The sequence below is a fragment of the Gadus morhua genome, chromosome 5 (genome assembly GCF_902167405.1).
Source record: "Gadus morhua chromosome 5, gadMor3.0, whole genome shotgun sequence".
NCBI lineage: Eukaryota > Metazoa > Chordata > Actinopteri > Gadiformes > Gadidae > Gadus > Gadus morhua.
In genome coordinates this window covers 14,022,065-14,037,696 of record NC_044052.1, presented here as the reverse complement: position 1 = coordinate 14,037,696, position 15,632 = coordinate 14,022,065, and the positions used below count along the sequence as shown (strand labels likewise).

The 15,632-nt window shown below is 48.3% G+C and overlaps 1 protein-coding gene across 10 annotated transcripts in view; it reads right to left on the bottom strand.

The window, feature by feature from the left end:
- myo6b (myosin VIb) overlaps positions 1-15,632 on the bottom strand; it is a 42,953-nt gene that overhangs the window by 2,926 nt on the left and 24,395 nt on the right. For 3 of the 10 annotated variants that reach the window (XM_030356520.1, XM_030356522.1, XM_030356527.1), the window contains 8 exons: positions 15,437-15,587; positions 14,802-15,010; positions 14,621-14,699; positions 12,255-12,415; positions 11,781-11,831; positions 9,709-9,812; positions 7,806-7,925; positions 87-305 (listed from right to left, as the gene is read on the bottom strand). In XM_030356520.1, the coding sequence (XP_030212380.1) occupies positions 87-305; positions 7,806-7,925; positions 9,709-9,812; positions 11,781-11,831; positions 12,255-12,415; positions 14,621-14,699; positions 14,802-15,010; positions 15,437-15,587 (1,094 nt within the window). Of the gene's footprint in view, positions 1-86; positions 306-4,431; positions 5,739-6,510; positions 6,730-7,790; positions 7,926-9,708; positions 9,813-11,780; positions 11,832-12,254; positions 12,416-14,620; positions 14,700-14,801; positions 15,011-15,436; positions 15,588-15,632 lie in introns of those variants that run through there. The other 7 variants (XM_030356525.1, XM_030356526.1, XM_030356529.1 and 4 more) reach the window with 5 other exon arrangements.

Here is a 15,632-nt window from a genome sequence, read left to right as displayed (position 1 = left end):
GGAAAACATGGAGAAGATGAATAATAATACCATATGAGCTCAAAGACATTTTCCCCAAATGCCTCCAGCGTATGAGAGCCCCTCACCGGCCACCAGCAAGATGGGCCCCATGTCGGGGTTCAGCTCCATCTGGCGTGCGATCCAGGGCCCGTCGAAGTGTGCGTACCACCAGCCCTTCTTCTTGTTCTGGGGGTCCTTGTACTGGTCTGCCGGCCGCTTGAACGGGATGCGGAAGTAGCGCTGCTGCCGGTTCATGGTCACTTCCTGTGGCGCGGCGGTGGCAGCAGGCCCCGGGTTCTGTTCAGCTAGAGGAAGACAACCAGTCAGGTGACACGATCACATGATCACACGATCTCTGGAGGTTTAAGAGCTGTCAAAACACTAATTGTACACAGACAGTGTGAGAGCGTCTCCACGGACCCTAGACGGTCTCACACTTAGGGGCCCGCTGGTTGTCGTCCTCGTCGGTCCTCTTCCTGTACTCCGACTTCCAGGCGTGGTAGACCTTCAGCCGGCGGTGGAACTCCTCCCTGCAGGCGGCCAGCAGGTCGATGTCTGCACACACAACACATGGTTAACCTATCACAATATTACCCTACTGCAGGTGGCGGGTTAAACATACTGGCTGCCACACAACGTATTGTGGCAGACGGCAGGGCGGAGTGAGGTAATGGTAATTAAAGGGAGATATCTTGCAACCTGCTGGCTCCTCCCCCTAGCCTTACATGGACCGGACTTTGAACTGCTCTCTGTGTTGTTTGGTTTTACTGTCCAACTTTATAGCGTGGAAACCCCACACCCACGAGCCTGTTCCTGTTCCGGTATTTAACCTGCAGATCGAAAAATAAAGTTCACAGTGAAACCAATCAATAAGCGACTTCCAATCATGCAACCATATAGATTAAATCGTGATTTAATGGCAAAAAAGACTTACCGAATGACCACTAGAGTACAACCAAAAAACAAAACACTTCCCTTTTTTCTTTCTGCTCTGTCACAAATGTATTTAAAATATACTGATTCCTTCCATCATCCGTCATCCATACCTATGTGTTCTGCTTTCTCGTAGACTTATGTGAAACTATTTTAATCCTTTTTTGTATGGTAGTCTTGTGAGAGTGGTAAATGTTCAACAAGTGGTTTATTCTAACAGAGACGCAGGAAAACGGGCTTGCGTTCTGGAGGTGGTTCATGAAGCATCTGCCGAACACAGGTAAACAAACAGTTATATTGGGAGTGGGCGGAGCGGTAAATAAGCCACGCCTACATGTTCTAATTTACCCAGGTAAACCTTTGGTATGTCTTTTCTTAAGCGGAAATGGCAAAGTGGCCATCTTTGTAGTCTTTAACTTATCTACAAAAATCATTAAAACCTTATATGGTGTTGTCCATTATGTGGTGAAGAAACCATTCATAACTGTTGTTAGCTTGACAGAACTTCATGTACTCGTACTAAAATGCGAGGCATTTGCAAAATATTGATTATTTGATTGGTGGCTGGCATCCTGGTAGCTCGATCACCTCCTCTAAATGGCCGTGGAGCTCTCTTTGCTTCACCATGACCACGACTGAGCACACCCTAGAGGTGAATCCCCGCACTCCATGGTCTCACTCGGTGGCTCTGATAGGAGGGATCCGCTGTAGTCGGAGTCTGCGTGGATGTTGCCGCCGCGTCCAGGTCATCCTCTTGGTCGCTGTCCCGTGAGTAATCATACAAAAAATGGGCACAGCATCAGGGTTGGAGAATATAAATGACATCTAAATTGCACCATCAAATCGTGTAGTATAGTGATTCCAAGTTCCATTTGTTGGTTATAATTGTGTTACACTCAGCTTTGGTGGTGTTAATGGGGTGACTCTGGATCGGAAACCAGGGTCGGTGAAACGTTGGTGGAAGGAGGGTCCTCAAAAGCAGTAATTTCCTGGAGGTGTTGTTGGATTTCTGTCTGGGACCGTTGTGGTTCTGGTGCTGGAGTGCAGTGGGTTCGGTGGAACCACACTGTTATGCCTCGTACTTCCAGCGCTTTGCTAACATGACAGCGAGGTTTGCCGTGGTTGCTGGGGGTTGGTTTTGTTCCGCTACAATCAGGGTGCCTTGGATGGTAGGTGGAAGGGCAGTTGTTTTAGCAGCTGCATCAGCCGCATTGTTGCCATGAGTGTAGTGGATGAGATGGTACCATGTGCAACACCTTCCACTTGGTTAGCTGTTGGCGTTGCTCTGGTGACTTTTGATTGGTCCTTCTCTCCTGGGCTTGTTTCACTTTCTCCTGAACACTCTGAGATAAACCTGGTTACCGGGCTCCACCTCCCATGGTAGGTCCTCTTCCGGTTCTGGAATCCGGCTTTTCTATTTGATGAATACATGATCATGCATGCATGCTGGTGGGACGAAATTATATCGATTGCAGTCGCTCCAACGGAGGCAATAGTTGACCCGTGAGCATCTCATGCAGTGTTATTCTGTTAGTTTGCATGCAGTAACTGATTAGTGCAGTAATTTAGCCAATTAGATTCAATATTTAAAAAATAAATATTTGAATTGAATTACAGTAGACACACTCCTAATTCCCCCTTGCGCATTGGTGAAAACCATTCGCATTATTTATTAAATTAATCGTATTATTTTAGTAGTTAATCCCCGTGTCTATTTTTTCACCATCCTGGTTCTCTAATATTAATGTTCATATCACAACCAGTGTCTAGTGCACCCTTGACACAGACAGACAATCTAGGAAAACAATTAATGTTTGTGAGTTTTATGCATCCTTCACTGCTTATACTGCCACTTCCTGAAGAGAAAAGAGAATACAATTGGAAGAATGTAAACTTTAAAAGTTGGTGAGTGTGAGGCATCCTTCACTGCTTAAATTGCCACCTCCTGAAGAGAAAAGAGAAATTGTTAAAACAATTAAAGACAGTGAATAAAAAAACACTGTAATTATAATTATCCAAAATACATGCTCTTAACTAGGGAATGGCTCCCCTTATTTCAGCACACACACAGTCACTCAAACACACAAACAAACACAAAAACAGACAATCTAGTCCTATCACATATACCATGCCTCTAGAGAAGTTTATGTGGATGAGGCTACGTCTGGTTTGGACAGTATTAACTACCACACTCCCACAGGGTCCTTTGGGGCGGGCCTCACTTCCTCAGTTTGGTGTGGTGTGAATTTCCCTGAACTCAACAGTGTCCCCAACGCTGGTGGACCCCAGGACTTCTGTGGACGAGTGGTAGGGTGGATGACTGTTTTAATTTTCGACGGTTGTGCTATACACAAAAAAGAAGATAAAAGATACAATGGATGCATGCAAACGTAAACCAAAAATACAGATTTGACAAACTTGACAAGCAAAACTGTTAAATCCCCGGGGTTACAAAGATAATTTGTGACACTTTTTATCAAATTATGTTACCGATTTTACTCGTAGGTGTCGGTGCACGTCCTATTATTTCTAGCTTTATTCTTCTCTTTGTCCGTACGAACGTGTAAACCTTCGTACGGACAAGGCGAACGAGTAATCCTAAAGGATCCGTGAATTCTCCTATATTAGTTCGAAGATAGTTCCTTCATTCTAATAGTTCTAACGAACGAGTAATCCTAAAGGATCCGGGAGTTCTCCTATATTAGTTTGAAGATAGTTTCTTTATTCTAATAAGTTCTAACGAAGGAGTTATGCTATAGGATCCATGAGTTCTCCTATATTAGTTCAACCAGCAAGTCACAGGACGATGTTTCAGTCCTGTGAAGATCTCCTCTGTAGACAACGTGCCTTTAACACACAAATTAAGTAATACGCTCACTCTTAATGTTTCCCTGTACAGTAAGAAATGTTCATTTTGAGAGTAGGCCCGGCGTGTAAAGGTTTGTAGTGCTGTGTCTTAGACAGAATGAGCCTGTGTTCCCTGGAGAGGTGGATATATGTGGAACCTAAGATGTATTTCTACTGTATGTTTGTTGTTCTAACCTGAAGATGTGGATCTATGCGGAACCTAAGATGTTTTTCTATTGTATGTCTGGCAGGTAGAAGAGTCTCCTGTACACCTTGATACAGGTTGTTGTCTTTCGTCACAATGAGGCTTTTATAAACAACATGATTCTGATTCCAACTGAAGGTTGGAGGCGTGCATTGCTGTGTGTTGTTTAAAGTTTCTCAGAGCCCTGTAAGAGTGTACATACTGATCATCTTGGAGAGTCAACTGGATTTGGAAAAAATATGTGTGTAAACAACGTCAGCCATTTGAGTTTTAGAATGCTGGATGTCAACAAACGACCCTGCGACATCCGGACATTTTTGTACATTTTACATTTTGCTGCAAAGAAACGGAAAAATACGTGGAACTTTTTTAATGTGTATATGTTTTAAGTGAGCAGTCTTATTTCCACTTGGTGGTTCTCTAGATGAAATAAGGCAAAAACAGCATTTTAATATGTGGTTGCAGTATTTATTTACTAATCAATTCAAGCATTGACAGGCATTCAAGTCCAGAGGAAAAGCAGAAACAATTACAATTTCAACCAAATCTTTCACAAAATCAATATAGGTTCGAGAAATGTGAATTTCTGAGCTGAGATGATGACTCGTGGTCAAATTAAATGATGAACTTCCAGGACAAATCACACAAACACAAAAGATTCCTGTTAACAAACGAGAGAAAATCAATCTGCCAAACGGGATTCAACGGTGATTACAAAAACAAAGATACTAGACAGGTTGTGAGAAGGCTCATTACGTTTTCACAGCACTACTTCTAATGCAGCTTCTACTATTTAAAGATGCATTCAAGAAGGGACACAGATTCAATGGAAATACGCAAAATGGTTAGAACAACTTTTGTCTGAGCTATTTCATAATTGGAAGATATATATTGGGTATATGCCACTGCTCTGGAAGTGTTTATGAGGAAAAAATGATAATAAAAACTAAAACAACACCGCTTTGATATGTTTAGCATAAATTAACACTTTTCCTTTAAATCCATTTGTTGCTTCACATTATTATGTCTAATAATGTAGTCTAATATGTCATGTTTAAGTAACATCTCAATGCACCAAAGAACAAAGAAATGTAAAACCAGACATGATGACATATTTTCAAACATTTTCTATGACTTTCTAACAAAGTTCAAATAAAACTACATCTATTCGCTCCATGTCTTCATGTGACAGCAGCGTTCTACCGGGGAAACAGTGCATTGATCTGCAGTCTGAAGGCCTCATGACAGCATCAAGCAGAGTGGCTGAATGCTCAACGATGTTGCTCCACAAGAAGACTGAGCTCAACCCAAACAATAAAACCCAAAGTGAAATCAACAAAGACAACTTGTTATAGTGACCCTGTCAGAGAAACCCCCTTCTGACTCTCTTGTGTTCAGCATATCTCCCCGCAGTACCCCGTGTGTGTCTGTGTGTGTCAGTGTGTGTTCAGTGTGTGTCAGTGTGTTTCTTCTCTGGTTCATTTGAGCAGGTTCTGGTTTATCTGAGCAGGATCTGGTGTTCTGGTTCATCTGAGCGGGTTCTGGTCCTCTGGTTATTTGAGCAGGTTCTGGAGCATGGCGGTGGCGTAGGTGGGCCGCGCCTGCTTGCTCTCGATGGCGCTCCTCAGGTATTGGATGCCGTCGCAGCGCTCCCAGATCTCCTCATACTGCCGCGGGAGGATCTCAGCGCCACGCTTCCTGGTCAGACCCGTCTCCTCCAGGCTCAGCTCACACATCTCCATGTCATCCTTCCCTTTAGAGGAGGAGGTGGAGGAGCAGTGGGGAGGAGGGAGAGGAGGAGGAGGAGGAGGAGGAGGAGCAGTGGGGAGGAGGAGGAGGAGGAGGAGGAGGAGCAGTGGGGAGGAGGGAGAGGAGGAGGAGGAGGAGGAGGAGGAGCAGTGGGGAGGAGGGAGAGGAGGAGGAGGAGGTGGAGGAGCAGTGGGGAGGAGGAGGAGGAGGAGGAGCAGTGGGGAGGAGGGAGAGGAGGAGGAGGAGGTGGAGGAGCAGTGGGGAGGAGAGAGAGGAGGAGGAGGAGGAAAAGCAGTGGGGAGGAGGAGGAGGGAGAGGAGGAGGAGGAGGGAGAGGAGGAGGAGGAGGAGCAGTGGGGAGGAGGAGAAGGGAGAGGAGGAGGAGGAGGAGGGAGAGGAGGAGGGAGAAGAGGAGGAGGAGAAGGAGAAGAGGAGGGAGAGGAGGTGGAGGTGGAGGAGGAGGGGGAAGAGGAGGAGGAGTGAGCAGAAGAGGAGAAGGAAGACGAGGGGAAGAAGAAGAACACGAAGAAGGGTAAGAAGGAGAGGAAGATGAAGAGGTAGAGCATGAAGTAAAGGAATTTCAAGAAGAAGAACAGGAAGTAGAAGAAGAAGGCAATAATGAAGAAGAAAAGGAGTAGGAAGAGGTGGAAGTAAAGGACAGGAAAACACAAAGAAGATTAATAATAATACCATATTACAGAGCAGACCCAACGCTGAAGCCCAAAGACACTCCCCCCCATGCCCCCAGCCTATCAGATCCTCTCATCGCCCGCTCACCGGCCACCAGCACGATGGGCCTCTTGTCGGGGTGCAGCTCCATCTGGCGTGCGATCCAGGGCCCGTCGAAGTGTGCGTACCACCAGCCCTTCTTCTTGTTCTGGGGGTCCTTGTACTGGTCTGCCGGCCGGATGAACGGGATACGGAAGTAGCGCTGCTGCCGGTTCATGGTCACTTCCTGTGGCACGGCGGTGGCCGCGGGTGACGGGTTCTGTTCAGCTGGAGGAAGACAACCAGTCAGGTGACACGATCACATGATCACATGATCACATGGTTCTGTTCAGCTAGAGGAAGACAACCAGTCAGGTGACGTGATCACACAATCTCTGGAGGTTTAAGAGCTGTCAAATCTCTGGGAGGAACAAATTCAAAGAGTTTCTGTATTTCATTGGCCCCTCAGCGCTTTCGGATCAGATCTCTCACACTAAAGCCCAGTTCAGACCAAAGATTCACCTTGCAACGGCTTGCAACTCGTAACTCCTTGCGACTCCTTGCGACGAGACGGGCTGCGACGTTCTAAAACTGGGACGTTCACACTGGCTGCAACGTGCTGCAACGGGCTGCGACGCTAGGTGGTTTCCCTAGCAACTGTGAACGCTCTGGCACAGCTGAGAGCCGCAACAGCATCATTTGCGTAGGTTAGGTTAGATTAGTTAGGTTTGCAATTAGATTTATTTTTATTTTGCTTGAGAGTAGGCTTGAGTTACTGTCTTTTGTCATTCTCCGGATATCGGATATTGCAATCGGATATTTTTATGCTGGAGTGGAAAGTACGGTACCGGGACGGAGTAAGGCCGTGACGTACAAGTTGTTCTGTGCTGTGATTGGCTGAAGAGAAATAGTTAAATCGCCGCGTTCTAAAACTGGACCTTGCGATTTGACATGTTCAATCTCTGGCGACTCCTTGCCACTCCTTGCGACTCCTTGCGACTCCTTGCAACGACCCTTTCACACCGCCCCTGCGACGTTCTAAAACCGTCTCGCTGCAAGCCGTTGCAAGGGGAATCTTTGGTCTGAACTGGGCTTAAGGATTCGATCGGGCCAAGCCGATCTGCAGTCGTCAATATTGAAGATATTAGATGTTATCGGGTCGCCCTGACATTCCGTGGATCAGATGCTTCATATCGAACTTGTAAACGGCGGGTACTACGAGGTAATCAGTACTGAGCATCGGCCGCCCCCCCACGGCCCGGCCTCCACAGCCCCCAGACCTCCATTTGAATGAGAATCTAAATGATACACTAATTGTACAAAGACAGTGTGAGAGCGTCTCCACGGACCGTAGTCGGTCACACACTTGGGGGCCCGCTGGTTGTCGTCCTCGTCGGTCCTCTTCCTGTTCTTGGACTTCCAGGCGTGGTAGACCTTCAGCCGGCGGTGGAACTCCTCCCTGCAGGCGGCCAGCAGGTCGATGTCTGCACACACAACACACAGTTAATCTATATCACAATTAAAGACGGCTAACCTTCAGCTATATCACAAGTTAACCAGCGGTGGAACTCCGCCTTGCAGGCCGCCAGCAGATCGATGTCTTCACATAACACAGGTCCCTTCAGCTATATCACAGGTTACCTTCAGCTATATCACAGGTTAACTTCCCCTATATCACAGTTAATATTCAGATATATCACAGTTAACCGGCGGTGGAACTCCTCCCCGCAGGCCCCCAGCAGGTCAATGTCTGGGCACACAAGACAGTCTTCATCTATTTTACAACATCTATATCACAACCAAAGACCATTAACCAATATTACAACACCTACAGCTTCAGCTATATCACAGTTAACCCTCAGCTATATCACAACACCAGACAGCTTACCCTTCATCTATATCACAACACAAGACTAATCCCCATAATTAATGGATATGAATGACAAATGTCATCGTCAGCATGTACTTCATGAGCACTTCTATATGGCACTATCCTAAACCATAAGAAGTTCATGGAACGATGGTACTACACAACCATTAAACATCATAACTCTACTGCAGGTGGCAGGTTAAAAATAATGGCTGCGACTCAACGTATGATCAGACTTTAAACTTTGAATCAACATCAAAGTCAACACAGAGCCTGGAGTGGTCCCCAAACTACACACTAAACGGTGCTTTAGCATCTGAATGGAAAAAAACATCCTGGCCCCTTTCCCCCTTCAGAGGGAAGTGGAGCTACTGCTTCTATTTCTACCTCTGCAAGCCTTTTCTTCATGCGTCACACTTCAATAGAGCTGTGTTCCCCTCATCCGGCTGCAGTCTCCATGATGGGAGGCTGCAGGTGTATCGGCATGCATGGAAGATGGACCACATAAGTGTGCACGTGTGTGTGCATATTTATAGGTCTGTGTGTGTGTTTACATATGCTTTTTTGTGTCTGTAGAGGTGTGTGGGTGACAGTGTACAAATGTGTGTGCGTGTGTATGTGTGTGTGTATGTGGATGTGTGTGAGTGAGCGTAGGCGTGTGTGTGTGCGTGTGTTTCGGCACCTGGCCAAGAGACGGCGGAGCCCAAATGACTTCTTGAGGTAAGGGTCGAGTTACAGAAAACGCATGTGAGACATTTGAATTATTAACGACAGCGGCTAAATAAATGATGCTGGGAAGATGGAGGCCAAGGGGTGTGAAGCATGCACACTGGACGCTCTGTTGGCGGGGGGGGACATATAACTGGACGCTCTGTTGGCGGGGGGGGGGGGGGGCATATCGCTGGACGCTCTGTTGGCGGGGGGGGGGGGGGGGGGGGGCATATCACTGGACGCTCTGTTGGCGGGGGGGGGGGCATATCACTGGACGCTCTGTTGGCGGGGGGGGGGGGGGGTTATATCACTGGACGCTCTTTGGGGGGAGGGGAGGGGGGGCATATCACTGGACCCTCTGTGGGGGCGGGGGGGCATATCACTGGATGCTCTGTGAGGGGGGGGGAGGGGGGGCATATCACTGGACGCTCTGTGACGGGGGGGAGGTATCACTGGACGCTCTGTGACGGGGGGAGGTATCACTGGACGCTCTGTGAGGGGGGGGGGGGGGGGGGGGGGCATAGCAGTGGACGCTCTGTGGGGGGGGGGGGGGGGGGCATATCACTGGGTGCTTTGTGGGGGAGTGCTATGAAGTGTTCTATATATGTGTGTTGTTGTCAGCCCCCTCTCCCCCCTCCCACGCTGAACGGGGATGTGTCTCCCAGTGGGGGAGGGGGTCTACTTACCACAGGATGTGTTGATGACATCACGCAGCTCGGCGTACTTCCACTTGCTGAGGTCGTACTTCTTGACGCCGGCGGCGGCTTTAGTGGCCTGGACCTGAGGACCCCTGAGGGCAGGGACAGGAAGTGGATCAACATACAGGAAGTGGATCAACACACAAGAAGTGGATCAACATACAGGAAGTGGATCAATATACTATACAGGGGGAGGACAGGAAGTGGATCAACATACAGGACATGGATCAACATACAGGAAGTGAATCACTATACTATACAGGGGGGGGACAGGAAGTGGATCAACATACAACAGGGAACGGGATGGTCGAGGGAACCACCGCAGGAGAGAGAGACTCTCTGGTGGCAGAGAGGGAGTGAGGATGTGAGTCGTCAGGTTAATTGTCGTTAATGCAGATGATTTGGAACGTGGGGATAGAATAGATTGTTTTTCAAGGATGGAAAAATCTGGTGAAGAAGAGCCAATCATCATCAAGTTTGTCTGAATCAAATCAATAACGATATCACAATACATTTTAACATTTAACAATCTGTATGAAAACAAACAAGGCCATAGGCAGGTTGTCTGTGTGATGAGAGATCAAACTATTCATGCCATCCTGCCCTATACTCCTATATATATATACCCTACCCTATACTCCTGTATACATAGACCCTACCTATACTCTTGTAGGATGCACTGGTTCCCACCTGACAACAGACTGCGGCAAAACGGAAATTCAGTGTTTGACCCTTTCAATCACATACTGTGTGATTTAAATGTACATAGACACATAGCCCTTGGTTTCAAACCAATGTATGGGTGGTCGCCTACGCCTTCCATATACACTGAGTACGGCTCTCTCTCTCTCCCTACAAAGAGACTCTTCATGTCTGAGCTGCTCTCAGCTACACCCCCTGCTGTGCTGGGCGGCTAATTCAATAATAAGAGAGGATTTACCTCCTCTATTTCCAGGGCCGTAAGGGGCTTAATATCTGGGAGTCTGGGGGATTACTCATCTACCATCCCCGATGGTGGCATAGGTTGCTAATTCCCCCAAGCTTGATTAATAACGCTGATGTTATAGTCTTCCTGGAGGTTTAAAGTCAGTGCTCTTCCCTTTGATCTCCAGGACCAAAGGGAAGAGGTGTTGTTTGATGAAAACGGATGATGTTGATGACGTTGTGATCCATTCGCTTTTTCAAGTTAGGGTGAGGGTACTTTAGGGTGAGGGTTAGGGTTAGGGTGAGGGTACGTTAGGGTTAGGGTGAGGTTGAGGGTGAGGGTTAAGGTGAGGGTGATGGTAAGGGTTAGGGTGAGGGTTAGGGTAAGTTAAGGTGAGGGTTAGGTTATGTTAGGTTGAGGGTAAGACTGAGGGTGAGGATTAGTGTGAGGGTATTTTAGGGTGAGGATGAGGGTTAGGGTGAGGGTTAGGGGGGGGGCTAGGGGTTAGGCTACGTTAGGGTTAGGGTGTGGGTAAGGGTGAGGGTTAGGGTGAGGGTTTGGGGGGGGCTAGGGTTAGGTTGAGGGTTAGGGGGGGGCTAGGGGTTAGGCTACGTTAGGGTTAGGGTGTGGGTAAGGGTGAGGGTTAGGGTGAAGGTAAGGCTGAGAGTGAGAGTTAGGGTGAGGTTATTTTAGGGTGAGGGTGAGGATTAGGGTGAGGGTATGTTAGGGTGAGGGTAAGGGTGCGTCATTGGCGGCACATATTGTTCGATGAAATGGCACGTTGTGATCCATTAGCTCTTCAGTTACCTTACCATGCAGTGTGAATTAAAATCTGATCGTTGGAAGCTAATGAGATATATACTTCAAATTCTACAAATGATCTAGAATAATTTACGACGTAGGTATCTCATTAGCTTCCTCAAAATAACATCAAAACACAATTTAATCGGTTTTTAGTTGCTTGTATGATTAATAAAAGAAGATTAGGACAGGGATGAGTGTGAGATTATTATTGCTATGTTGTGCGGTCGCTAGCTACAGGAGCTAGCTCACACTACAGGCGGTTGTAGCGATGAGGATGATGATGATGATGATGATGTTGATGATGATGATGATGATAATGAAGGTGTCTTACATGAACCTGGCTGAGGATGAAGATATAGGCAGACCTAAGAAATACTCCTGACTGGGGTAGAGCACAGCAACAAGACAGAGGTCACACTCGCATGCACAAACACAACAGTTTCAAAACCCACAAGAGAACCATTCAGTAGCATGTGGTGGCAGTGCATGCATGTATGTGTGCATGTTGTACTTCTAGAAATGTGTTTATGTAAAAGTGTAAAAGTGTTATGTGTTTGCATGACACCAAGTGTGTTTTGGGTCACAAAGATTGTGTGTGTGTGTGAGGGGACACCAAGTGTGAGAGGACACTAAGTGTGTGAGGGGACATTAAGTGTGTGAGGGGATAGTGATAGGGTCACTGAGTGTGTGTGACAGGTCACTAAGAGTGTCTGACGGGTCACTAAGTGTGCTGGGACACTAAGCGTGTGCGACGGGACACTAAGAGTGTGTGACGGGACACTAAGGGGACACTCAGGGAGCGTACCTCCGCAGGCTGGCGTCCAGCTGTCCCTCCTCGGTGATGAGCTCCGCCTCGCTCTGAGCGATCCTCATGGCGAGCTCCCGGTCGCGGCGCTCCTGCTCCACCATCACCACACACTGGGCCTGCTCCTCCCGGTCCAACAGCAGCTGGGCCTCCAGCTCCGCCTGGGAGGGGCGGAGGTAGAGGAGGAGGAGGAGGAGGAGAAGGGGGGGAGGGGAAGGATGAGGAGGGGGGTTAATTAGGGGGGGAAAGAGGAGGAGGAGGAGGAAGGGGGGGGAATTAGGTTGAGAAAGAAGAGGAGGAGGAGGAGAAGGGGGAGGAAGAGGAGAAGGAGGAGGGATAGAAGGATCATGAGAATTAGGCGGAGAAAGAGATGGAGGAGGAGGAGGACAAAGTGTTAAAATGCTTTAAAAGGAGACTGCACAATTCGGTTTTCTTAATCAATTATCATGATTAAGATGATCATTATTATTATGATCATTATGCATCAAATATAATTCATATTGAGGTCTATAAGGCCGATGCGGTGTGTGGTGGTGCTTCAGACAGTGTAATCTCCCTGGCGGTGCCAGGCTGTGTGAACAGCTCCTAATCAGGGGCAGCCTACGGGCCCAGGGGGCAACGGCAGCATTAAGGCCTGGAGAGTCTAGACCAAACACATTCCTGAGGAGAGCTGTACAAAGGTCAATATGAATTCAGACTGGCAACAAAATGTAATAAACATGAATATGCCTTATGAATGTCATTTAATGCCTAACAAAAGATTCTCCAGGTAAATAAGAACAGGTATGTTTCCATAAATATGTGTAAAAATTTGCACATCCAAATTCATTCTCACCCAAATATGCATATGCAAAAATACATTTTTGCCAAAAAAAGTATTTTTAACAATCATCTTTCCTTCTTTCTAGGAGAAAAATAGAAAACAAAGTTTCCAAAGGGATGAAGAGCATTCCCCCCTCCTGCTTTATGGGTTAATCTGGAGCTCAGACTTCAGGCTCTGGACTTGAAGAGGAATATCTGAGGAGGCTGATGACAGACTGAGCCAAGCAAGTCACCATGACAGCATGCAAATACCCATGATGCCTCTGGGTGAGGGAGGAGGGCTGGCGGGGCGGAAGCGTGAAACGCAGGAGCGGGAACACCAGCTTTGATCTCATCTAAAGGTCTTCAGGCACAGACGGCACCTCGATAAAAGCCCTCCAAGAACGTTGGTTTGGTCAGGGGCTGACGGAGGATTAAGGAGGATTTAGGGAGAGGGAGAGAGAGGGCGAGAGGGAGAGAGATGGAGCAAGAGAGAGAGATGGAGAGTTGGAGAGAGATGGAGGAGAGATGGAGAGAGAGAGAGAGAGAGAGAGAGAGAGAGAGAGAGAGAGAGAGAGAGAGAGAGAGAGAGAGAGAGAGAGTTGAAGAGAGATGGAGGAGAGATGGGGAGAGAGAGAGAGAGAGTTGAAGAGAGATGGAGGAGAGATGGGGAGAGAGAGAGAGAGAGAGAGAGAGAGAGAGAGAGAGAGAGAGATGGAGAGAGTTGAAGAGAGACGTTGATCAAAGCAGCTGGTCAGAGGGTGGGAGTGAGAGGAGGTGGTGCTGGGAGGGAGGAGGGTCCTGGGTTTTTGCCCCCTTTATCCGTGTCTTATTATCAGCAGGGAATGCAGAGGAGAAGGAGGTGAGGGGGAGAGGGGGGAGAGAGTGAGAAGGAGGAGAGTAGCGGCGGTCAAGGCGATGGAGGATGGGTGATGAGTTGGGGGATGATGATAAAAGCCCCCGTGAGGCGCGCTGGTGCAAAGCCCTATTTCCTCGCCAGATTCTCAGCAGGAAGTAGAGTCATCCATCAAGATCAGGGGATGGGGAGGACAGGGCTGGGGGGGAGCCCTTGGGGGATCTGATCAATGTCATGAACAAAGCTGTTGCTATGGCCGACAGAGGGGCCAACCAATGATTGCCTCTCTCTCACAGAGGAAGGCTGGAAGAGGGACCTGCAAAGTCGCCAAGTTGCATAAGTTGTGGTCTAAGTTTTTAATCCCTTCATTAAAGATTAGGTAAACAAGAATGTATGTATGTACTGTATGTTAGTATGTAAATGGCTTACTGCCCTAGAACCTGAAGGAATGTCTCAATGCCTTAAGGATATGTAGTATGACTAATAGGATAATAGTCTCTTCACCACCAACGAGGACCTGTTGGGTCTCGGATGAGGACGAAGGAGCATTGAGCAAACCTAGCGGAGGAGATGGGTTTGGATTTTTGGGGCCAAGGCATGATAACCCAAAGCCTATGAAGAAATACAATCTGAAATGGCAAATGATTGATTGCAGTGAAACGTGTGAAAGTGCAGAAACACGGACAGACAGGAGTGAGCATGTCCAAACCTGGGTGACCTTCTCCTCGTTCTTCCTCTTCTTCCTCTCCTCCTCCTCCTGCTTCCTCTTCAGCTCCATCTCCGCCTTCCTACAGACAGGAGCAGGATGGACCGTCAGTCACACAGCTCCTCTCCCTCTCTGGACAGCAGAATGAGGCCTTCGAGGGGTCTCCGTTCCCCGTCCCACGTACGTGCGTCTATCCTCCTGCTCCTGGCTGCGCTTCTGATCCTCCTCTTCCCTCCTCCTCCTCTCCTTCTCCATGTCCTCCTCGATGTGCTTCAGCCTCTCCCTCTCCTCCTCCTCCTGTTTCTTCTTCTGCATGGAGGACAGCAGCTCGGCCGCCAGCTTCACCAGCGCCTGGTACTCGGCGTCGATGGCCTGCCTGGTCATCGCCGTGGCCTGAAGGGGTCAAAGGTCAGGATGAGGGTTCACGGCCTTCAGCTACGCACGCACGCACGCACTAAGACACACACACACACACACACACATACAAAGGCACTCGCTCAAGCACGCACACATGCACACACAGACACACACACACACACACACACATGCACACTCACACACACACACACACACACACACACACACACACACACACACACACACACACACACACACACACACACACACACACAAAGGCACACCCACGCAAGCACGCACAAAGACACACACACACACACACACACACACACACACACACACACACACACACACACACACACACACACACACACACACACACACACGTGGAGGTCATTTGAAAATGACCTCCCCCCAGAGGCAGCAGGGAGCCAGTGCTCCAGATAACAGGGGAAGCCTCACCTTGATCTTTGTGATCAGGGCCTCAATGGCTGCGGCCAGCTGCTGGATCTGCTTGGCCATCTCCTGCTTCCCCTCCTTCAGCCCGCCCACCGCCTCGTTGAAGCGGTCCATACGCTGCTGCAGGTTCCTCACCTTTACCAAGCCGTCGATGCTGGGGGGGGGGGGTGGAACAATCAGGGGGGTGACAGAGGGAGCA